This window comes from Zootoca vivipara, chromosome 6, assembly GCF_965207765.1.
Source record: "Zootoca vivipara chromosome 6, rZooViv2.hap1.1, whole genome shotgun sequence".
In the NCBI taxonomy this organism is placed as follows: Eukaryota; Metazoa; Chordata; class Lepidosauria; order Squamata; family Lacertidae; genus Zootoca; species Zootoca vivipara.
In genome coordinates, this window is record NC_142589.1 from 15117387 (window position 1) to 15141295 (window position 23909).

The following is a 23909-nucleotide window of genomic DNA, read 5'->3' on the forward strand; positions in this document are numbered from 1 at the left end:
GAGCAAGGAACCAATCCCATTAAACACCTGGATCAGTGTATCACTAGAGAGGAACGCACGCAAAGGGGTGATGAGGATCAATAATGGCGAACGGATCATGGGAGAATCTCCGGTAAGTGGGTGAGCCCTAAGCATTGGTCCAATGAGCTGAAGTGGTTTGTGGCAGCCCCTCTGACCTGGCTGAGCAAACAGAATCAAGCATCAAGAAGCCAACAATCAGTGGTGTTCTCCCTTCAGCTCAGACAAAGGGCATAAGATAGTCCATACACAAATCAGTTGGGGGTTCCAAATGGTTACTAGAGGGACAGGGAACCTGTGGCCCCTCCAAATGGTGTTGTCCTGGCCAGTGGTCAGGGATGGTGGGAGTTGCAGTCTGGCAACATCTGGGTTCCCTGTCCCTAGCTTTAGAAGACATCAAAGAATTATTCTATCCTGATATGTTGGGACCCCAGCTTCCAACAGCCCTGGCCAGCAAGGCCAGTGGTCAGGGATGATGGGACTCATTGACCTGCAACTTCTGCTTTTAACACATTGGGGTTTTGTGATGTGAAGCAGACCCCAACATCTAGCCCGGCATTCTGTCTCCAACAGCATCCAGCTAGAAATTGTCACAATCAGGAGACGATGGCAGCAGCACTTCAACATTTCCTCCCTACTGTATTCTTATTTAGACGTGAACAAGGTGGCTTCATAGCTGTCACAATCTATAGATCATTCCTCCATAAATTTGTTTAATCCCCCCTTTGAAGCTAACTAAACCTGTGGTCATTATCAGCACATGGCATAAGTAAATTACATCATGAGAGGGGACATTTTCTCTTGCCCATCCGTAATCTACTGACTATTAATTTCACTGGGTGACACCTGATGTCTGGTGAGAACCTGTGGACCAATCATAAATACTGTATATAAAACTGAATCATGTCCTGCCACTTCCCATCTTCACTCAATCACTCCCAAAAAATTAAGTTTTCCATGTAAGAAAGATCCTCTCATGCTTTCATCATTTTGGTTGCCTCCTTTATGCCACCTGCGTTCAATCTCAGTTTTATCCCTACGCATCTGAAATCACTAGTGCTGTTTGCATCTCTCCGTCCAGCTAAGTATTTCCAGCTGTCTGGCACACCCACTCCGCATACTAAGCACATGCCCTAGAACCTTCCCAGAATCCTCTGCGGTATGCAATAAGAAAAAGGTCCCCTGTACATAAGGTGGTTTTTGTTGTTGTTGTTGTTGTTTCTAAACAGACCAAGGTATACACCATGCCCATTTTTACTTTCAAAACACCAGCCTTTGACCCCTGTCTCCATGCTTAGCCTAGTTATCTGAAACACAATGGTTTCTCCCCACCCTTCCTTTTAATTCTGGGAAGGAAACACACCTCAAAAAGGGGAAGCTGCAGAATAAAACCGTGCAGAACAGCAAACCGATAGGCCTGTGGCTTGTGCCTGATCTTTTACACATGCTCCTTTTTCTCCTCTTCTCAGCTTTAAAGCTTCCTTTTTAAAAGAGCTCCTGCCTCGTGTCTTATCAGAGCTGCACCTGCTCCTTCCCTGTGCCCCCTGCTCTGCTCTGTACCTTTTACTCTACCAATGGCCCGCTAACCAGGGGACAGGGTTGCCGCTTGTAGCTTGTGTGACTCTTTTCTGCCTGATGATGTTATTGCACTGATCTTTTCTTTTGTCTCTTTCTCTCTCCGTCTTTCTTTTTGATTTTTGTTTGCGTTTCTTCCTTCTACCCACCCACCCCTTTCTCCTCCCTGCTGTCTGGATTTCAGAAATCCCGTAAGGTAAAGATAAGTATGACGGTCCTCATTACCATCTCACCCGACACTGGCTCATCCCTCCGCGTGCCCCCCCCCCAACCCAAACCCTGTCGCTCTCTTCACTTCTCCATCCAGCCGCCAGTAATTTATCATCGTCTGCCTGCCTGTTCCATCTTACAAAAATCACCTGTTGGTTTTTCATTTTGTTAGAATAGCTGCTGCTGCTCCTCCTCCTCCCTTTTTTATTTTTAAGAAGTCATTAAGTTCATTAACTATTTTGTTTGTTTCTTTCTCCTCTCCACTCACCCCCGCCCTACATTTCCCCCAGAAAGTTTGGTCATTTCTCCATTTTTTAATATTATTGTGCATTAGATTTAGCCTTTTTAATGCAACCAGAGATGGCTTTGATGCCATAACTCGCAACAGGGACGGTAGGAACCTGGAAGGAGAGGGCTTGGGGGAGGGGTGCCGTGTGTGTGTGTGTGTGTGTGTGTGTGTGTGTGTGTGTGTGTGTATGTAGCATCCTGGGGCTGTAGTTCATTAAGAGTGCTGAGAATTGTTTGGAGACCACAATTCCCCACACAGAGCTACAATTCCCAGAGTTTCCTGGGAAGAGGAATTCATTGCCAAACCACTGTGGGAGGGGAATTGAGATCTGGCTTGGAGGAGAGTTCCAGGGGCCAGGTAGAGAGGCCTCGGGAGCCACATTTGGCCTCCAGGCCTGAAGTTGCCCAGCTCTGGTTCTTGCTTCCTTCTCTGTCCCAGGACAGAGAGGGATATGAGTTACAACCTTGGTCTTTTCCTTTCTCACTGTGTGTTTTTCTTTCCCTTTCTCCCCAACCATCCAGCTTCCTCACACCTCCCTTAACCTGAAAGAACCCCTCTACGTTGGGGGAGCACCCGACTTCAGCAAGCTCGCCCGTGCTGCGGCTATTTCCACCAGTTTTGATGGAGCCATCCAGAGGGTAAGGCATATATGATCTCTGTCAATCAGTATGTGTTTGAGGCCACGTGTGTGTGTGTGTGTGTGTGTCTGTGTGTGTGTGTGCGCGCGCACTTAATTTAATAAGGTTTTGTTGTACCTCAGGGATAAGGAAACTTTTTTTTCCAGCCCAAGGGCCACATGCCAGAGGCAAAAGTGGGTGGAACAATGAATGTAATTTATGTGTTCAGGAAGCTACAGTAGTTTCTACCCACACTCACACAAACCCCTCTCTGTCCTCCATCCAGGCAAGCAAAAGGCATTACCGGAGCTCAAGGACACATCCCAGCCAGGCAAAAACACTCATGGAGGGTGTGAAGCAGAGTTGGTGTAGGGATGTGCCCTGGGGAGAGTCTCAAATGCCAGACAGAGAGACCTGGGGGGTCTGAGACTCCCCACCCTTGTTTGTGTTAAAAAAGTTATGGTTTCACAGTGAAATCTCCTAAACACCTATAGGAGGATCCATGGCTCTATTGCCTGGTTGAAAATGCACACAATCCATTTTTACTAGAGATATCATTCATTAAAAATAAACACCTTTTTAAAAAATCCCTTTTTTTCATCTCCCTGGGGGCTCATTTGGAAGACCCGGCAGTCTTCCTTGCCCTCCTCTGAACCCTTTCCAAGAAGAGCGTAAACCAATTGGAGCAAGTTCAGAGGAGAGCAACAAAGATGGGCAGAATTATGGAAAGTAAATCCTGCGAGAAATCATTTAAAGAAACGGGATCACTCTTGGAGAAGAGAAGATGAAGGGGAGACATTATTGCAATCTCTGAATTGACCTCTGAGGTCTATTCTATCTCTGCGGTGCTAAGACTTGGTTAACCTGCACATGTGTCCAAAGCCTGATACATCTGGGTACCTAAAAGGATGCCTAAAAGATTGTCCCAACCCTTCTATATCCAACCCATCACTGTGCTCTGCAGGAGGGGGCCTCCTGCAGACACCATCTCATCAGAAGGTCTAATCCATACTTGGTACGAGTCAGCCCTTCAGGTTGGAGGCACCTACCTTTTAGACCTCCCTCCCATTTGGACATGTCAGGCAGACACAGCATCTGTTGTCTTTCTGGTGGCTACTGAAGACCTTTGTTTCTCAGCGAGCCTTTTAAAAGGGAGGTCTACATCCCAGTCTGCATTGGACCAGAAACTCTTCATAAATATCCTTTTATTGTTAGATTGCTGCAAGATGTGGGAAGCGAATCATAAATGAAATAAAGTAATAAGCCTGCAACAATTACTGGGTTTCCTCATTCTCGGGCAAGGTGTCCCTGGCTTTTAATTTAAAAATAAAATAAAATCCACCCTGATTCCTTTGTTTCTTCTTTTGTCCTCCCCAACTGCTCAGATTTCTATAAAAGGCGTCCCAATTCTGAAGGAAGAGAACATCCGTGGTGCCGTCGAGATCTCTTCCTTCCGCTCCCATCCATGCATCCAGAAGCCCAGCCCTTGCCAGAACGGGGGGATGTGCATTCCTCGCATGGAAAGCTATGAGTGCACATGCCAGAGGGGCTCCTTCGGGGTGCACTGCGAGAAAGGTGAGACTCTCTCACTCATGCTAGAAGTTGCCGGTGAAGACCGGGAAAATGCTGCTTAACAGAAAGTAGAATAGTTGGATGTCATCCTAGACATCCTTGGTTCTCGAATGCCTTGCGACTCAAACATTTTGGCTCCCGAACGCCACAAACCCAGAAGTGAGTGTTCTGGTTTGCGAACGTTCTTTGGAACCTGAATGTCCGATGCGGCTTCCACAGCTTCCGATTGGGTGCAGGAAGCTCCTGCAGCCAATCGGAAGCCGCACCTTGGTTTTCAAACGTTTTTGGAAGTCGAATGGATTCTGTTCGAGAACCAAGGTACGGCTGTAATTTCTTTGACAAATGGAAAATCGGAAGTCGTTTTCCCTCTTGTTCCTGTTTCTCTTCTTTTTTCTTCTTTGTGTCCTCTGCTCTGGGCCGTTATTGGGGTCCATGGATTACACACACATGAGGGTGGTGGATGGTTCTTGGAGTGAGAGGCAGGAAAATGAAGATCTCCCAGAGTCAGAGACTGGGAAGGGGAAAGGAAAGTTCCCAAGTGAGGGCTGGAAGGGTCCACCACTTTCTGTGAGTGACAAGGGTTAAGAGCTACTTTTGATAGAGGATTCTGTGTTTTCCTTTTTCATCTTTGCTCTGTTTTTGTTTTTATTTAGATTAGTTTCTTTGTCTTTTACTTATTATGAAAAAAGCTTTAATAAAATCTTATTAGATGAAGGAGCAGTTGCCAGGGGGAGTCATTCAGTGGAGCTGAATGTTGGTCGATCATAACCAATCTGCCTTCTTCTTCCTCCTCCTCCTCCTCCCCCAGTCATCACTGAGAAGGCAGCAGGAGATGCGGAGGCCATTGCTTTCGATGGCAGGACGTACATAGAATACCACAATGCTGTGACCAAAAGGTAATGCCTTTTCTTTGGACTAACAAAGCGGGGGTAGAAAAGCAAGCCTGTTGGCAGGAACTGAACTCAGAGATTAACAATTAACTGTCTGAACTGGAGGGGTGGGGAAGAACCCCAGGGTCTTCTACAGTGGAGTCAGAGGGTGGCAGTGGCACATCCTCAGGCCAGGGAGAAGTAGGGCACTGGCCCTACAGGTTCTTCTGGCAGCAGTACCTCTGTGTGCCCTTCAGGTTCATCCATCATCTGATGGAAGCGGAATCTGACTACTGGTCCCTGATAGTTCTTTATCCCCAGCATTACATGGAAGTTTCATTCAGCTGTGACAGAAGAAAGCAGCACAATAAGATCCCCTCCTAATCCCAGCCCTCCTGTCTGCCCACCTTCGTTTGTGTGTGTGTGTGTTCTCTTGTCTCATGAATAACATTTTTGTATGTCTTTAATCTTGGCTCCTGTACCACACATCTCTGCAACCCATTTTGGGGCAGGGGCTTCTTTAATGTGTGTTTATTCTGTGTGTAGGCATTGCTCAGATGCTCTGGGCATTGGACCCACCTCTTCCCCACCTCTGGTTTTTGGTCACCCCTTTGGAGTCTGCTATGGGTTGTATCCAACTAAGTTTTACTCATACCTGCTTAACTTAATGGGCCTATGCTCCTCATGCCCATGGATAGTGTGGTGGCACCTATCCTTTAAAATTCCCTCCTCTTAAATATGAGACAGGCATCATTTCTGTTGCCTTTTGGGCACCTATGAAAGATCTTTCACTTCCAACAAGCCTTTTCAGCAAGAGATCTTTCCCAGTCTGCATCTCTACTGGAAATGTTTTAAGCAGGCGTCCCCAAACTGCGGCCCTCCAGATGTTTTAGCCTACAACTCCCATGATCCCTAGCTAACAGGACCAGTGGTCGGGGAAGATGGGAATTGTAGTCCAAAACATCTGGAGGGCCGAAGTTTGGGGATGCCTGGTTTTAAGGCATTTTAATTTTTTAATATACTTCCTGTTTGCCCCCCTGGGCTGCTTTAGGACGAAGGGCATGGTACAAATAAAATAAAATAAGAAATTTCAACGAGTCTATCGGAAACACTGCCTCCTTCCCTACAGACCCTCTCAAGATCAGCAGAGAGGGCTTTCTTGGTAGTTGCCCTGCCCTTGGAAGCATAAGGGGTGGGGGTGGTGGCACGGGAGAGGGCCTTTTCTGTGGCATCCCCATGGCTATGGAACTCCACCCTGCAGAAGTGTCTCTCTTCCTTCATTATGGAGTTTTGCCATATGCTAAAGATGGGTGGCACTGTGGTCTAAACCACAAGAGCCTAGGGCTTGCCAATCAGAAGATCAGTGGTTCGAATCCCCGTGACGGGGTGAGCTCCCATTGTTTGGTCCCAGCTCCTGCTAACCTAGCAGTTCGAAAGCACCTCAAAGTGCAAGTAGATAAATAGGTACTGCTCCGGCATTTCTGTGCACTGCTCTGGTTTGCCAGAAGTGGCTTAGTCATGCTGGCCACATGACCCGGAAACTGTACACCGGCTCCCTTGGCCAGTAAAGCAAGATGCGCGCCGCAACCCCAGAGTCATCCGCAACTGGACCTAACGGTCAGGGGTCCCTTTACCTTTGACACCTAAGGAGTGTGTGTGTGTGTGTGTGTGTGTGTGTGTGTGTGTGTGTGAAAATACACCCCACTCTAGTTGTGGTTGCAGATTGTTTTCAATGGAGTATGCCCTAGGACATTTGGGTGAAGTGACAGTCATTGTCACAGTAATAATACTTGGATTAGGACTAATGTTGGATACAACCCTGTGTTTCTTTCTTACTTGTGCTCTCTTGTCTTGTCTGTCACCTCACTTTCTCTCTCGCTCTCTGTGTCCTGAATGTCTTTGTTTCTTTGTTTTCAAGCCAACTGACCAATGAGATCCCAGCGTAAGTAGACCTCCTTCCTCTCCCTCCCTCCCACCCACCCCCTCTGTAATCACCGTCTCACATCAACCATCCTACCGCCTACCAACCCCAACCACGTCACTCAGTGACCGCCACCGTTCACTTGGGAATAAGAACTGAAAGTGAGCCTTCTTGGAGTGGGGGGGGACAGGTGGTCCTACAGGGGGAGCACCCACACCTTCACTTTACACAGATGTGTGCACTGTATTAGACTTAAGCCACAGCACCAGAGCTGCCTGTCATCCTCACCCCATTCCCAGCACCCAGGAAATATGCCAAGACAAAGGTTATGCAAAAGAGAGCCATAGTCCGAATCTTTTCAGCAGCTCACTGAGCAAAAAAATCCAAAGGGGGGGGGAGTTACCCCAGCTAAATGGTTCCACTAGCACAAGGAGTTTAAAAACATTTGTTTCTTAGTGATAATTTTTGGGTGGAAAGGGGGGAAATGCACAAAAAAGGGGAAATGAAACAATCGCTGGGTTTGTCAGCTCACGTTCACAATACAGTGGAACCTCTCTAGTTACGCACTTAATTCATTCCGGAGGTCCGTTCTTAACCTCAAACTGTTCTTAACTAGAGGCGTGCTTTCGCGAATGGGGCCTCTTGCTGCCGCTGTGCTGCCAAGTGTTTGTAACCTGAGGCATTTGTAACTCGAGGTACCACTGTACATTGAAAATCAATAAACGAGACATTAAGGTCTTCTGACCATTGCATAAGAGATGGTGAGTGTTTAATCCTTCCAGGAGTTTTAGCTGTGCCATGGTACTTCCCCAACCTCTCCTGTGTGCCCTGCAAATCTACAGTAAATTTACAGGGCCGGCAGGGATGTGTGGGGAGAAGGGAGGTTGGGGAAGCTCCATTGCACACCTAAAACTCATTGCGGTAGCAGAACTGTTTAGCTGGACACCTTCTGTGAGGACTTCAGATCCGTGCAAGGGCATAAGAGGCTGGGGTGAGGTCCTCCAACTCTTCATGCACTGATACACCAAATCTGATATGCCACTCCTTGACATTGGACCTTATTATCTCGTTGTGACAGTTTTCCCCATGAGGACTAGTGACCTGAAATAAAACTAACATGGCATAATACACGTATATAGGTTGGGGCTTCTGTGGATCTCACAGTTGCTTTTCTACATCTGTGACATCTAAAGGACTTTTTAAAAGAGAGGGTGTGTGTGTGGGTGTGTTTGTGTACGCATGTGTGCGTGCGCGCACTCAAAGTCTAACCAATTGTTGAAAATTGGATCCAGAACAAATACAGTGGAATGTTACTTTGTTTCTTTAGATGTTTCTTTAGATATAGATGTTTCTTTAGAAACTCTTCAAATACATATAAAGAGAGAAGTGAGTGAAAAAAATTCAGTATGTTGACAATCCATCATGGTCTCCGTCCCCCCGTCCCCCGCTGCTCCTCTAGAACATTAAAAAGAAGAAGATAGAAATTTTTCACGAAATCACATTGAACGAGATGACTTTACAGCCTTTAGCAGGGGTTAAGGGTCTCTGTACAATCTTTGCAGATGAAAACTACTACGGTTGATCCCATTCCGTAAAGGAAAAAATAACAGATCTCTGTTATATCTCTGGAATTGAAAATGTGTCTTCAAAAAAACAACAACCACCCTCAAGGTGCCCTTGTGTTCTGGTTAAAAAGTGGGACCAGCGGGTGGGGATAGTTGCTGAGGTTGCCTTACATAATCAGAGACACCACAGGTTGTTTCAAAGACGGCTGGTTTGGGGTTATTGTTTTTTTCTGAAACAAGCTTCGTTGTTTTTTACATGGGCAGGCAACTCTGGTCCGTCCCTTTTACTTGGAATGTCGAATCACTCTTAAGCCACCGCATGCTTGCATTGGTTTGAAAGAAACTCCCTTCTGCATACCTGAGATAATAATACGCTGCTGTACATGTGGTCACTTACTCTGATATGAAATGGAGCACCTAATTAATCCGGGGGGGGGGGTTGAGGCTCTTTGCTTGGCTTTCCACTCCCTGCCCTGGTTTAACCTCTTGCAGCTCTCCCCACCCCGCCAACTAACCCCAGACTAAAGTGACTTCAAGGGTTTTTGTTATCTCATAACTGATCGTGTGAACAAACATAATGAAGGTAGCCTTTATTTAACAAAGAGATAGAGGCTCTTAATTCTTCATCATGTTCCAGCCACTTGATCATGTAAACAAATCCAAGGCAGAAGTGAGTTGAAAGGGTGGTCATTACCCAGAGGAGGCTTAATTCCTCGCCTCTCACTTCTGCCTCCGGTGATTATCCCTTAACTGTTGTAAACAAGCTTAAGGGGCTATTATTTCAGGATGTGCAGAAACCCATTGCGTTGCCCGGTGGTACTACATTTCTCATTCACAAAGATCTCACATCGCTGGGTTGTATCCAAACTTTAAAGTCCTGCTCAGTGCAGACCCCACTGAAATTAATGGACCTAGGTTAGTGGTCTCCATTAATTCCAATGAGGAGGGATAAGGTTGGACACAGCCCTGCATTTAAACAGAGCTGCTGGGATCTCCCGGAGGTTTCACAGGGACTGGCCACTTCTCACTGTTTGCCATGGGTGCTTATTGCATGCCTCCCCTTTCTTCCTGCTTCTAAGTCCTGATGCTCTGGACTATCCTCTGGATATCAGGTGAGTGTCAGCAAGGCTTCTGCTCTGGTGTTCAGATGTTTGCTTCTGCTGCCACCATTTCTTCACCTTTTTAAAAAATCTCCTCTGCATTCCGCTTTGCTCTTATGCATGATTGCTGCATTGTTACATCTTAATAGTAATAATCACCAAAGGCCTAAAAATGAACAAATCACAGAGAGCACACAACCGAGCCCATGCTCAGCAAGAGCGCTTTACTCATGAGCTCATTTTGGGACTCCCTTTTTCCATGTTCCTCCCCCCTTGTTTTGAACACGGTCATCATGTTCAAAACAAGGAGGAGACAAAAAACAAATGTTCATGTCTTTCATTTCTGAGCTTTGAGAGCAGGGTTTGCACAGAAAGGTTTACCTGATTCAGAGTCACAAGAGCGGACGTGATCCAAATTTCCCAGTTATTGAAAAGCACCAGGGATCTCGAGCCAGAGGCTCTGGTGGAGGGAACCTGGGTACTTTGCTTACTACATTCCACTAGGGCAGAGGGAACAGCTGGTCCATTGAAATGACACCCCCAACCTTCCATATCTCTAAAGCAGTTGTGTGGTGGTAGGGCAACTTGTGGCCTTCCAGATATTGTGGACTCCAGCTCCCAACAGCCCCGGCTACACAGCTGATGGCCAGGTATGGTGGGAGTTGTAGCCCAGCAACATCTGGAGGACCACCAGTTCCCCATACCTGCTCTAAAAATCTATATATTCCACTAAAGGGTGTAAGGAGAGCCCTATTGGATCAGCCATTGCTAGTCTTAATCTCTCTGCAGGTTTTACAGGTCCAAAGCTTACCTGGTAAAATAGGGTTGTGCGCAGCCACAATTGCAGACCAGTTGCTGTCACATGGTGCACTGCTGCAGAGTTCCCCTCTCAAAAAGATAAAAGCGTTGGAACCGACGCTAGTCCTACTCATTGTAGACCCTTTAAAATTAAGGGAGGTGATGAACTCAGACCCATTTCAGTGGGCCTGCTCTCTGGCTGAGTGGGACTTGGCAGTTGACAACCCAAACAGCTTAGCAACATTTGGGAGCTTGGTTTCAATTACCTAGATTGCCGTAACAAGCTAATCCAGATAACTTGCAAAAAATATATATTAATAAATTAATTAAGAATGGAAAGAGGGGGGAGGACCAGCAATGTGCATCCAATCATCCTTAATAAAGCTGTTATCTGCCAAGGCCAGAACAAATGAGAAGAATCAAATTAAGAGGTTCTCAATTCCATTCACGCAACAGATAAATTAAAGCGAGCATCCATCTCAAACAGAAAACAGCCAAGTGAGGATCTAAGCACGGCATAGTAGCCACTCCTTCCTGGACTAGCTGGCAGCAGAGTCAGAGATGCCATTCAGGTTTTTCTCTTTCCTTATTCCCAGATGCTGTCTTAAGAACAGAAGAAGGGCCCTGATGAATCTAGATCAGCATCCATGGTTGTATCCAGTGCCAGCCCTACTCAAAGTAGACCCATTGAAGTTAATGCAAGTGACTAACTTGGGTTCATTACTTCCAGTGGGTATACTCTGAGTAGGACTTAGCTGAATACAACTGGGTATCCCTGACAGTCGAGGCTGCCACTGCCCCCCCTCCCCCCGACCTCATCCAGATGCCAGCATCCTGCCTTCTTACTTCCCTCCAGTCCTGGGGGCTGCCCTGCCTGTCAGCTTCCACTTCCTTAGCTGTTCAGGGCATCCCGTCCTTCCACACTACCTGTCCCAAAAAGAACATAAGTGGAGCCAGCTGGGTCAGGCCAAAGGCTTACCTAGGCCAGCCTCCTGTTCCCACAGTGGCTAGCCTGGGGAGCCTGAGAGGAAAACCTGAGCACAGCAGCCACCACTTCTCTCCACTGGCCCCTGGGTAGCTCACATGAATGGCTTTAAGGCCTGTTGGCTGCCTATCTTGGCTATTTAATTAACAGCTTCTGGACACAGAAGCTCCATTTAGCTAAGAGCCGTTGACAGACTTCTTTATGGGCTAGTGTCCTCCTCGTTAAAAATACTTGAAGCATTGCACACATTTTTAGTGGCCGTATTTATAAAGGGTGTTAGAACGCCTTTCAGCTCATTTGGTATTATTGGTTCATAGCTGGTGTTAATCCAACTCAGAATAGACCTATTTGAATCAGTGGACATGACCAATGTAGGTCCATTAATTTCAGTGGCTATACTCTTGAGTAAGACACAGTTAACCTACTATTATTTATTACATTTATTTGTCACTCACTACATGAAATGTATCAGAGCGACTTAAAAGTTGTTGTCGTTTTAAAGAAACGCAAATGCAAAAGTTTAAAACAAAACATGAAAATAATAAAACATTATCTACTAGAAGTGGTCATTCTCCAATACTGTATTATAAAAAAGGATGACTCCTGCCCCACCCCACTAAACAATGAGCACCTCAACATTTGGTCCTATCCAGAATTGGTCCTACGTGAGCAAACCCATTGAAATGAATAAAGATGGCTAGCTGAGCTCCATTAATTTCAATGGGTCTCCTTTGAGTAAAAAGTAGTTGGATAGAACCCATAATTTTCTAGAACTGCTCCCCTCGCAATTCAGTAAATTCTCCCCCACTTTTCTAAAAGCTTCTGAATTTGTTTCAATGTGGAATTCACCAACAGCCACTGGCCACCTATTTCCATCCTGTGTCTGTTGGGGATGAAACACTCTTCTTTTCTATGCTGTTGTGTGTCTCGTGTTGTGTGGTACGTGGTACATGTGCGTCTTTGTGGCAGTTGAAGCTTGAAAAAACCCTTCTAAGGCCTATAGGCCTTCTATATGCTTGTCAAAGCAACCTTCTTTCCTTCTCAGATATGGAGCCCGGGGCCAAGCTAGGCCTGAGCTAGAAAAAACTGGGTCTTTCTCCATGGTTTGGTTGCCTCAGTAGTCTGCGAGGTGAAACGGGGTGTCCTTTTGTAGCGTTCTTCAGAACGTGAACTCCATCCCGTTTTCTGAATGGATGTTGTCACCTGGTGATGCTTCCACCTCAAATTGGCGTACACCATTGAAACAACACTGAGAACTGGGACTCAACACCAGCCACTCATCCATCAAGAATGCAGCTCTCCCTCCTTGTGTCATTATGTGGGCGAACAAGGAGTGGGGAGATCCCTCCCCCCCATCTCAGAATCTGACACCCCACTTTATCTCCATGCAGTGAGAAGGCCTTGCAGTCGAACCACTTTGAGCTGAGCATCAAGACCGAAGCCACGCAAGGCCTCATCCTCTGGAGCGGGAAAGGGCTGGAGCGTTCAGATTACATTGCTTTGGCCATTGTGGACGGCCGCGTGCAGATGACCTATGACCTTGGCTCCAAGCCTATGGTCCTGCGTTCCACTGTCCCAGTCAACACGAACCAGTGGATCCAAATCAAAGCATACAGGTGAGGGACACTTGGGGAGAATGCTTGCTCATCATATCTTTTGTCAGCCTCTTCCTTCAACCTTCAGGGGATACTGTTGTTTAGGGATGTCCAACTCCCGAGAGACTGCGATCTACTCCCACTAAAAAGACACTGGCAGTGATCTACCCATTGTATTGACCAGAGTTGTTGAGTTTTGGGGGGGCAGGCAAAGTTGTTTGCGGGGGCATCAGGGTCCCAAAATTGACCAGTGACACCCCGCAATCGACCAGTAGATCGCGATCGACCTGTTGGACATCCCTGCTGTAATTCAACAGCACAGTACTGGTTTTGAATGTCAAACGTCACACGTTCAGTCCTCAGCATGCCAAGTTAGGACTGGGAAAAGGTTCCCTGTCTGAAACTCTGGAGAGCTGCTGCCAGTTAGTGTAGAGAATACTGAGCTAGATAGAACCTGTGGTCTGACTCAGGATAAGTTGCCGTAACTTCAGAAGTTATGTGAAGAAGGGAATTTCAGTAGTTTGAGTCGGGACAGAGATATTTCAGCTGTTTGTGGCTTAAGTCATCTAGGGTTTTAAACACTACTGGGAGCAGCTTTACAGAAACCAGAAACAAACTGGCAACTAGTCAGCCATCCTGAGCTCTGCCTGATTGAGCTGTGATTCCTGCACTGCAGGGGTTGGACTAGATGACCCTTGGGGAACCTTCCAACTCTAGAGTTCTATTATTCTAGGAAGGGTGGGATATAGTAGTAGTGAAAATAATGGCAACATAAGCTGCTTTATGCCAAGTCAGACCATTAATCCATCTAGCTTAATATAGTCTGCACTGGCAACATTGCCTGAAATGGAATTGCCATTCTTTTAAAGCAAATTCTAAGTCCTTCCTCCAGCCTATTTCAAGTAATTCAGATGACTAGCAGTCGCTCTCGGGGGTCTCAGGTAGAATCAGGGATCGAACCTGGAACCTTCTGCATGCAAAGCAGGAGCTCTGCCACTGAGCCCACAGCCCCCGTCCCGCACCTTGTCCTTTCCTGCCATGGTGTTCCCGATCCCAGATAATGTTCCTTTTTTTCCTCTGCACCATGTGAGGCTAAGGAAGCAAAGGGTCACCCCTAGAGCTTGGCAGGTCACATACAAAAATAATCCTCCGGTGACTCAGGCTGCCTTTGGGCAGTTCGTGCCTAGACTTGTCCACCCTGGGTTCTAGGAAGAGGTCCCAAAGGGTCAAGCAAAAAGTCCCTTTCACTGTGTTGTAATGCCTAGGGCTTTGGCAGTCCACCCCCATGAACATCTTATTTTACCCGCCCACCTCTGGGTTTTTATTTTTATCTCGGATGTGTGGCTAGGATACCTAAAGTGGAGTGGATGGGTGGGTTCTGCAGCTGCTTTTTGAGGTCCAGGGTGGAGTGTGTGTGTGCTTGAATAACATGGGGCAAGGGAGAGAGAGGACCTTACCCTCTTACCTTATGTGGCACCCTTTCCTTAGCTCAGGGGTCAGCAAACCTTTTCAGCAAGGGGCTGGTCCACTGTCCCTCAGACCTTGTGGGGGTCCGGACTATATTTTGAAAAGAAAAAAGAATGAATTCCTATGCCCCACAAATAACCCAGAGACACATTTTAAATAAAAGGATACATTCTACTCATGTAAAAACACGCTGATTCCCGGACCGTCCACGGGCTGGATTTAGAAGGTGATTGGGCCAGATCAGGCCCCCAGGCCTTGGTTTGCTTACCCATGTCTTAGCTGTTCCATTTAGAAGGCAATGAGGGTCCATGAATTGGCCAGGTTGGTGAGGAGCCTGCAGTGGGGCTTGTAGATATTAGAACTGTCTTCCCCACCTTCAATCCAGGGGGCCCAAATGGTGCTTTGAAGGCAGCTGAAACCTTGAAACCAATCATGCAAATGAAGGCTTGTTTCCTGGGCTGTTATTCAGTGAAAGAGATACTAATTAATGAGTCAGGCGAGCTTATTTGAACCAAGTAATTGATTCATCAAGTGCTCTTAGATTTTCAGGAGCGAAAAAATATTTGAGAAGAGCAGGCTTTACTTTGTTTTCAGGAAATGCACACATAACATCACAGAATAATCTTAGAAGAGGTGTTCCTTCAAAAACATCTCAGAAATACAGTAGATGCCCCAGTTAATCAGGTAGCAGAATTCCCCCCCACCCCAATTGTCTTAGTTCTTAAAATTCCTAATGGCAATAATAATTTTAGAACACACATTCTGTCCCATGACTGTGCATGAGAGAGAAAGGAAACGCCTCTGTAACTTTACCAAATGCAGGCACCAGTTCTTAAAGATCTTTGTAACAAGCAGCAGGGATGGGAACAGTTCGGATAGCCTGATGGGATGTCTGCCACTCAGTTATATGTTTACTGTTTTTAATTTTACAAGGTTTGAAAGAACCTTGGTTTGAAAGAAAATGTCATATGTACTGGGGGTAGGTTGTCTCTGAACCTGAGTGGTGAACGATTCCCACCAAGGTAACCAAATCCCTCTAGTCTAGAAGAAGGAGGGCAAGGCAAAATTTCCTCCACCTGGTAGGAACCAACGTTCCACACATGCAGAACCCCGAGCCTTTTAGCAACTTTTCCCCTCTTTCTGCAGAGTGCATCGAGATGGGTCCTTGCAGGTCGGCAACGAGGCCCCCATCACAGGCTCCTCGCCTCTCGGAGCAACTCAGCTGGACACAGACGGCGCTCTTTGGCTGGGTGAGTTGAACCCCACTTAACCCAGGTTGCGTACTTGCCCGCCACACAGGGCATTGGCTGGTGAAACCCCTCCTCCAGTTAGCCTGGTAGCTTCCAGAATGACTGTGAAAGAAAACACTCCACACTAAAGGCCCAAATTGCTGCTGCTGTTATGCCATCGAAGCACATAGCATTTTAAAGAGAAGGGACTGTGACCAAGTAAGTCCCACCACTTTCCAAGGCAGTGCTGTGTTTCCCATGAGGAAGATCTCCTTCAAAAACGACGTTACTGTCATGTGCACTTCACAGAGTCGGGTCTCTGCCCCAAGGAATACATAGTGCATTTGGCATGGGGAGAGCAATACAGAAGGGAGGGGAGGACGATGGAGACGTGAGTGAACAGAGTGAAAGAGGTGTGTTGCCAGGTGAGAGTTCACCTTAACCCTCTCCTTTCCCCACCTGTGCCCTCTTTTGCAGGAGGACTAGAGAAGCTCAGCGTGGCCCACAAACTCCCCAAAGCCTACAGCACTGGCTACGTCGGCTGCATAAGAGACGTCACTGTCGACCGTCAAGAACTGCACTTGGTGGAGGACGCTTTAAACAACCCCACCATATTACACTGCTCAGCCAAATAATATGGCCTGCGGCCCTCCCTCCCTCTCTCCTCCCTTCCCTCTCCCCCCTCCCTTCCTTCTCCCCATACCCCCTCATCCTTCTGGCTATTGCTGTAATTATTTTCTATTTTTGTAAACTTATTGCTTTTTATATTTTTGTGGGGGAAGGGAGGGGGGAAAGCGAGGAGGCAGAGAAGAAGAAGAAGAAGAAGAAGAAGAAGAAGAAGAAGAAGAAGAAGAAGAAGAAGAAGAAGAAGAAGAAGAAGAAGAAGAAGAAGAAGAAGAAGAAGAAGAAGAAGAAGAAGAAGAAGAAGAAGAAGAAGAAGAAGAAGAAGAAGAAGAAGAAACTTTGGGATGGGGGGAGTCATTTTTGGTTACTTTTTGGTGCACTGTTCTCTCTCATCCAAGCTGGTTGGACTCTTGAGCAGGAGCCAGGCCTCCCTGTAGGGTGGTTGTTGTTGTTTTTAATTATTATTATTTAGAAAAAGAAGAAGAAACCCTTCCAGGCAATGACCAAGGAGCAAACACGCTCCCACCTTCTCTATCCCGCCTTCAGGCGTCATCCTCTGCTGTAAATGCCGTACATACTTGAAACTTTTTCTTTAAAAACAAACAAACATCGGTTTTGGGAGTTAACACTCAGACAAGGAGAAAATCATGACAATTCCTCCCTGACCCCAGGCAACAAACTGAAGCCCTCACAGGAGCAGAAACCAGAAGTCCTCTTTCCTAACAGCTTTGAACAAAAGAAGCAACAGCCGGGTGGACAATTGGAGGGAGGGGCAAGCAAGGGGGCATGTGGGGAAGGCCGCTAGGTGGGTGGGTGGGGGGAAACGGGGTGCCTGCTGACGAGGTCCAAGGAAGTTGGAACAAAAAACCTTCAAACCAAGGCACCCACCTGCTGGTCTTTGCCTTGTCTTTAGTCTTAAAAGAGGTTTGCTATTATCTTCTTGTAACCACAAATAGGGTGGACAAAAGGTTGGAACGCTCTCTCGCTCTCATGCTCTCATTTTTTCTTTCAATGTACTTCCAATGCATATAAATGAACTTGGGGGGGGGCAGGATTCTCCTCTCTCCTGCAAGAATGTCTGGAGGTATGATCTTGCATTAGGGGGCCAGAGAGATTAGAGAGGAGACAGGGGATGGCAGCACTCCTGGGCAGCACCCAAGTCCTCCCAATGGCTGGAAGGTGACTTCTTCTTGAGTTTCCCAATCCATTCTTTGTTGACCACTGAGAAGAGCGGCAGTCTTCTTTTGCTTATACTTCATTAGCTCACATTGGGTCCTCTCTCCCACCCCAAAAAGATTCTGGAACTGATAACTCTGTGGGTGCTTTAACACTCTAGTGAAGGGGGGGGAGACCACTATGGCTCTTCAGATGTGGTTGGATAACAGCTCCCATCTTCCCTGGCCATTGGCCACACCAATGGGGAATGATGGGAGCTGGGGGTTCCAACATCTGGAGGGCCACAGGTCCCTCCCTTCTTGAAAGGACCCCCATTGAAAAGGCTATAGACAGGAGACAGGATGATAGCCTGTCTCCATGTGCTCTATAACACCAAGACTTGTGTGGAGGCATAAATATCTGCTTTTGGGGTCCCCTCCCCTAAAATCCCACTATCTCCTCTTCAGAGCTGGGAGCAAAAGGCAAAGCCTAGGGATTTGTTCTGAGTTCCAGAACTACATTGAGCTCACAGCCCTTTCAACACACAAGAAGTCCGCTTTCTGCAATTTAGAAGCCTAACCTTGGTGGGGAAAACTTTGATGTTTACCTTGTTAAAAAAAAAAAAGGGAGTCAGAAAGCCTCGCCATTCTGCTGCCCTGATCGCCTCATAGATCTGCCAGTTGAGTTCCTGATCTAGTTTGTGTTCTGGCCATACACCGCCCTGCACTTCCGATGGAAACCGCCACATGCAGGGTCAGAGCACAGGGCAAGCGGGAGCCACTCTGCCCTCCAGCCTCTCCCAGATCTCTATGGTGCTCTACTCCACTTGCCTAACTTGGGGTCTCCCTCCCAAACTCAACTTCCCCCCCCCCCAACATGGCTGTGTGTTATGGACGCCAGCCTGCTGACTGACGAGGAGGGGAGGGAATCTTATTTCTAAGGTGTGCATGTTAAAGGCAGATTGGGAGGGACTGCGAACCGCAAAGGCCTCTCTGGAACATTCCAAACACAGTTGCCTCAGATGTTGCCCCAAACCTTTTGGGTGCCTGCGGCAGAAAATTCAAATGGCACCCTCCGCCCACCCCCTTTGGTGGTAAATAATGTAATAAAAAAAAAAGACTAAATAACTGAGATTTTCCTGGCTTTTAATGGTGCTTCACAAATGGGAAGAAAGAATGCCACCATCCTGCCTAACAGTTTGGGTAGTCTGTGCAGATACATCCCCCTCACCCCAAGACAGGCCTGCACAGAGAACCACCCAAAGAGGAGTTAACAAGTTGGCAACCTGGCTTTTGTTTTTTAAATAACTCTCCCACCCTATGCACATACACACCCCTTGGACTTGCACAGGAGCAGCTGTGAAACCTATTTCCACACGTTATTTTTATCCAGACATGTCTCGACTCTGTGCGGCCTTGCCACTCTTTGTTGTTTACAACAACCCACTGACAGGAATAGGTCTGAGGCCTCAGACTTACTGTGGGAAAACGATCCTTGGAGATGCTCTCTCTCTCTCTCTCTCTCTCTCTCTCTCTCTCTCTCTCTCTCTCTCTCTCTCTCTCTCTCTCTCTCTGTGTGTGTGTGTGTGTGTGTGTGTGTGTGTGTGTGTGTGGCCATCCCCAAAAGAACAACTCCCAGGAGCCCTCGCTACAAGTGTCAACCAGGCCCTTAAATAGAATACTCTGGATTGCTTTCCAGCTATCTGCCACTCTCATATTGTGGTATTTATATGCCCCTACCTCGTGCAACATGGGCTTTGGAATTGCCAGATTTCAGAAGGGTTGTAGCTATAGGGCTAGCAGAATTTATGGCTAGAAGTCCAGAATAGCACAGCTCAGCATTTTCATGAGCTGAGGGTGGTCACGCTGCATGTACAACACGCGGCCTGTTGCTTGAGCAGGTGCTACCCTTGAGCAGCTGACAGGGACCAAAACACCCCAGCCAGGCCCACCAATGGCACCTGCTCTGGGTTCCCCTTTGAGCACGTGGGGGGGGGAGTAAAGTTTCCTATATTACCATCCAGGGTGAGTGGCTAGAACATCCCCCTCCCCATTGCCCCATAATCATGCAATGCCTGGTCTGGTCCCAAAGAGGTGGTCTCAGCACCAAGGATAGCTCCTATTGCTTTCTCTAAAGCAGGCTGGAGGCAAACCAAGCCCTTTTGAGCTTCTGCTTCTCTCTTACACTCCACCTTGGAGAACTGCACACTCTTAAAATGCCACCTCTCTGGTCTGAAGACAGGCATTTCTCTTCTGCTCTATAGCCTTCGTATTTAGCATCATTAGACTGGCAATGTACTGTGGGGTTCTGGCTCCAGGTCAAGGGACCCTTGTGCTTTGCGCTGTGGCTTACTCCCGGGCCGTATGTATGCCTCCCTATTTGTGCTTCCCCACATTGGCATACATGCGCCGGATTTCTTTGGGAAAGGGAAACTTGCCCAAAATGCTGCTGCAGGAATGTATGTGCAGCAGACCAGACTGCTGGAAAGGGGTGGTTGTGTTTGGACTCTTGGTCTCTGAGGACAAAATACAGGAACAAGTTGTGCTGGGTCATTTCTGGTGGCTTTTGAGTTGGTGCAATGGATTTGTGAAAAGGGGATCGTCAAAAGGATGATGGGGCATCCCTAACCAGTCCGGGCTGGCCAGCGTCTATAGCAGTGCTGGAATCTCCTACCATGAAATGGGCTTCATTCATGGCAAGCGGTGCCTACACAAGAATGCAGGCAGTTTGGGGAGTTTCTTCATGCAGCTCCACGGGTAGGTTGGTGCTAGGTGTGCTCTATCCATGGGAAATGTGGCTGGGTGCAATAAGAAATTCAATTCACTTGGTATTTAAAGGTGAACTTGCCTTGTCGGCACCTTCCAAAAATAGTACACGGATCAAAAGAAGCCCCTCTTTCAAAATCTGTGCTGCTTCAGATTTCGCAATGCAGCTCTCCCAGCAGTGAGCCAGTTGCACAAAAATTAATATATTGGGGGAAAGTGGCCATTTGAAATTGCATCTGCCAGTGAAAAGCAACATGCAAGGGGGAAACCAGCTTTCCAGAAATAGGTACACGAAGGTAAAACTTGCATAAAAAGATGTATCTATTAGGAGAAAATCCACACTAAAAGGGTGGTGAATTCTCATGAGGACTTTAAATCAATATCACAAACTGATGGGGGAAATGGAATTTTAAGATCGGAAAAGTGAGGTGGTGATAAGATGAACTGGATGGAGAGATTTTGGTACATGAATCTCCCATTTATGGTGATGTGTTTGGTGTAGATGTACCTATAATGCTAGGGAAAGTAGTAGGGGTGAGGGCAGCCGCAATGGTCCTTCGGGATGGGGGAATCCAAGCTGGAAGAGCACCTTCCTCACTTTTATTCAGATTACCAATTAAAAAGGAACACAAAATCATGTTCTGAAATACACTTTAAAAGAGAAGCCCATCCTGCCATCTGTTTCAGTCTTCAGGTGGTGACTGAGGAATGCTCTTTAGAGACTATTCAGCTTGAGTTTGGGTCCAGATTGGTGGGAAAGCCGCATGGGTTGTGCCATGTTTAGTAGAACCATTTGGAGTTTCCCCCATTGGCCCCACCAGATTTAAATGCCCAAGATGTGTTGTTGGCAGTCGGTAGCTTGATAACTGAAGAACCAGGGTTTGTAAAATGATTTTTTTAACAACAACAACAAAAACTGGCATAAGGTTCATCCTAAACAAGATTTATTAAGCTTTGGCTTTCTGTTCAGCGATGTTTTATACACCCCCAAATACTGTTGTTTTTGCAAAAGGAAAGATGAATGATAGAGGTTTGGATCTGTTCACTTGGGTCTTCTTTTTAACAAGGGTTTTGATTTTTTAATGTCCATCTGGCATCTGTTTTGGTTTGTTAGCTTCTTAGGGTAAACAAATGACTTACGACCTGCTGTACGAATTCCGTGGGCTGATGATGCTCTGGTGATGCACTCTAGGGCAGTTGTGGGCCCATCTTTAACTGAAACATGCATTTTGGGGACCCACTTCTTAATTTTCTATCATGCATTTGTATGGCAGTCCTGACTCAACTTGGGTTAGGGAGCCTGGTTTAATAACCATTACTCATTGAGTTTTTATGTAAGTCCCCCAGAAATTGTTTTCTTTTCTTTCTTTTTTAAAATGGAAAGCCTTCCATACATTTAAAAGAGGGTGTGGTCCATCTATTTCTTCCTTTCCTTTTTGAAACTGGTGGGCAGTGGTTTGGGGACAGATCCACCACCACAACCAAAAGGAAGTGCTTTCATCTATCAGCTCCGATAGCTGGATATTCTCTCCTATGTTCAGAGGCAGTATACCTTTGAATAAAGTATTTGGGGATCACAAGTACAGGAGGGGTATTTCACTTCCTACCAGCTGCTCCTAAGAAGCACCTGGTAGCCACTGTGAGAAGCAAGATGCGGCACTAGATATGCCTTTGGTTGTATGTCCATTTGTTCGGCCAGTTGGTTTTAGCATCACTGTTGTGGGCAGATAATGGGTGTGCATGTGAAGACACAAGCAGTGCTGGCAAGGGATGATGGGAGTTGTAGTCCAAGACATCTGGTGGGTGAATACCGATATAACGTAGGCAAAGTGCTTTTTTGTTGAGGGCAGAAAAACTGTTCAAACCCCATTTAAAAAGTTGCACCTGTCTTCAGCTATAAAGTGTTGGCCCTGTCTTCACTTGTGCCACCTGTAAAAAAAAATGCCAAGTAGCGTTAATCATTACCCCTAAAGTTTATTAACTGACATTAGGTTCTCTTCTAGTGTGAGCTGCACAGTTGGGCAAGTTAGGTGCTTTTAATGGTTATAAGGCAGTGGGGGGAATCTCAGGCCTGGGGGGGGCAGGCAAAGGGAGCCCCACAGGCCTCTGTTTGGCCCAGGGTCCTCTCCTTGGGCCACAATCCCACTTTGGGCAAAACCCATCACCGACCCTACTCTGCATTCATCTCTAATGCATTTGCTAGACTGGAATATGTCGCTGAACTGTCTTAAGGGAAGGCAAGAGTTCAGTGTTAGAGCATCTGCCTTGCATTTGGAAGGTCCCAGATTGAATCCCAGGATCTCCAAGGATGAGAGAGTAAGAGACCCCCAACCTGGAATCCTGGAGAGCTGCTGCCTGCCAGTGTAGACAATACTGAGCTAGATGGACCATGTTTCTGACTCAGTACCAGGTAGGCCCCTACCCTTTGGCTGCACTGGACACGGCAGAAATCTGGATGTGTCTCTTGACTTCCTCCCCTGGCCTGCCTCTCCAGCTTGTAGTTGGCACAAGCCAGATGTTTTCATCCCCTGCCAGCAGACACCAGCCGCCACCTCCCCCGAGGCTCACTTTGCGTCAGACCCCGCAAAAGAGGCATGGATGTTACGAGCCGCCCGTACAACAAGGCCATTGTTGGGAAACTGCTGCTGCAAGAGGGCCGGGCGCTGGCAAAAACATGCAGACGGTGCCAAGCTGTGCAGCTTCTCTTCCTCTCTTCTTTCTCTCTCTATTCCTCTCTCTCTCTTTCTCTGCCCAGGCCTTGAGATTCAGTTTGATTCTGTGCATTGGGTCCCCTTTTTCGGTCAGCGGTGCAGTTTTGGATTGCCTTTGGAGGGAGTTTTATTTCCACCACCTGGTCCAGAAAGCAACAAGCAAAATCAAATATCTAAGCGAGCCACGCCCAAAGAGCCCTCTTCCTCCTCCTGTCGTGGCAAGATCAGGGCAGGATTTTAAGGGCAGACATCAAGGGTCCCTCAAGCAGAATGAATAGGAGGCCACCTGCCTGACAATGCAGCATGGCTGGCTTATCGCATGTTGAAGCAAGTGAACCATCTAAAGCTCTGGACCACCGGCTGGATTGCCCCCAAAGGTCCATTTCCCACCACAGCTGCCTGAGATGTTATATCACCCAATGGGTCCCTGTGCAAAACTGCAGGCTGCATCCTATTTGTTAGGCTGGGGTTTGCAATCCCAGTTCGTTGTGCTCAGAATTGATACAAAAAGTGGCCCAATATATCTTGCTACCCAAAACAGCATCCTAATGGGCTACTGTTCAGCAGGAAATGGCCCTGAGGGGCTTAGCCACCCCCCTAATGGACAATCTGCAGCTGAGGACAGACATGGTCTGTTCGAACTGTCTGGCTTAGTCTTGAATGCCCTGGGGGGAGAGAGAGAGAAGGGGCTGTTTTGTTCTCTCTTTTCCCTCCTCTGGGGACTTCTTTTTAATATATAAAAAAAACTGGGAATGGAAATTTTGACTCCTAGCTTCCGCTAACAATGGCACCTCAGTAGTCTCAGTGGAAAGCTTTCAGAGTGACAACGGAGGTCCCTCAGGGT

The 23909-nt window shown here is 47.1% G+C and overlaps 1 protein-coding gene across 1 annotated transcript in view; it reads left to right on the forward strand.

Moving 5' to 3' along the window:
* Positions 1-18716, forward strand: part of AGRN (agrin) — a 238378-nt gene extending 219662 nt beyond the window's left edge. Inside the window, exons 30-36 of the mRNA XM_035118024.3 lie at positions 1-112; positions 2614-2730; positions 4095-4284; positions 5090-5177; positions 12911-13135; positions 15728-15831; positions 16288-18716. Of these exons, the coding sequence (XP_034973915.3) occupies positions 1-112; positions 2614-2730; positions 4095-4284; positions 5090-5177; positions 12911-13135; positions 15728-15831; positions 16288-16445 (994 nt within the window). The 3' untranslated portion in view covers positions 16446-18716. The remainder of the gene's footprint in view (positions 113-2613; positions 2731-4094; positions 4285-5089; positions 5178-12910; positions 13136-15727; positions 15832-16287) is intronic.
* Positions 18717-23909: the final 5193 nt, after the last annotated feature.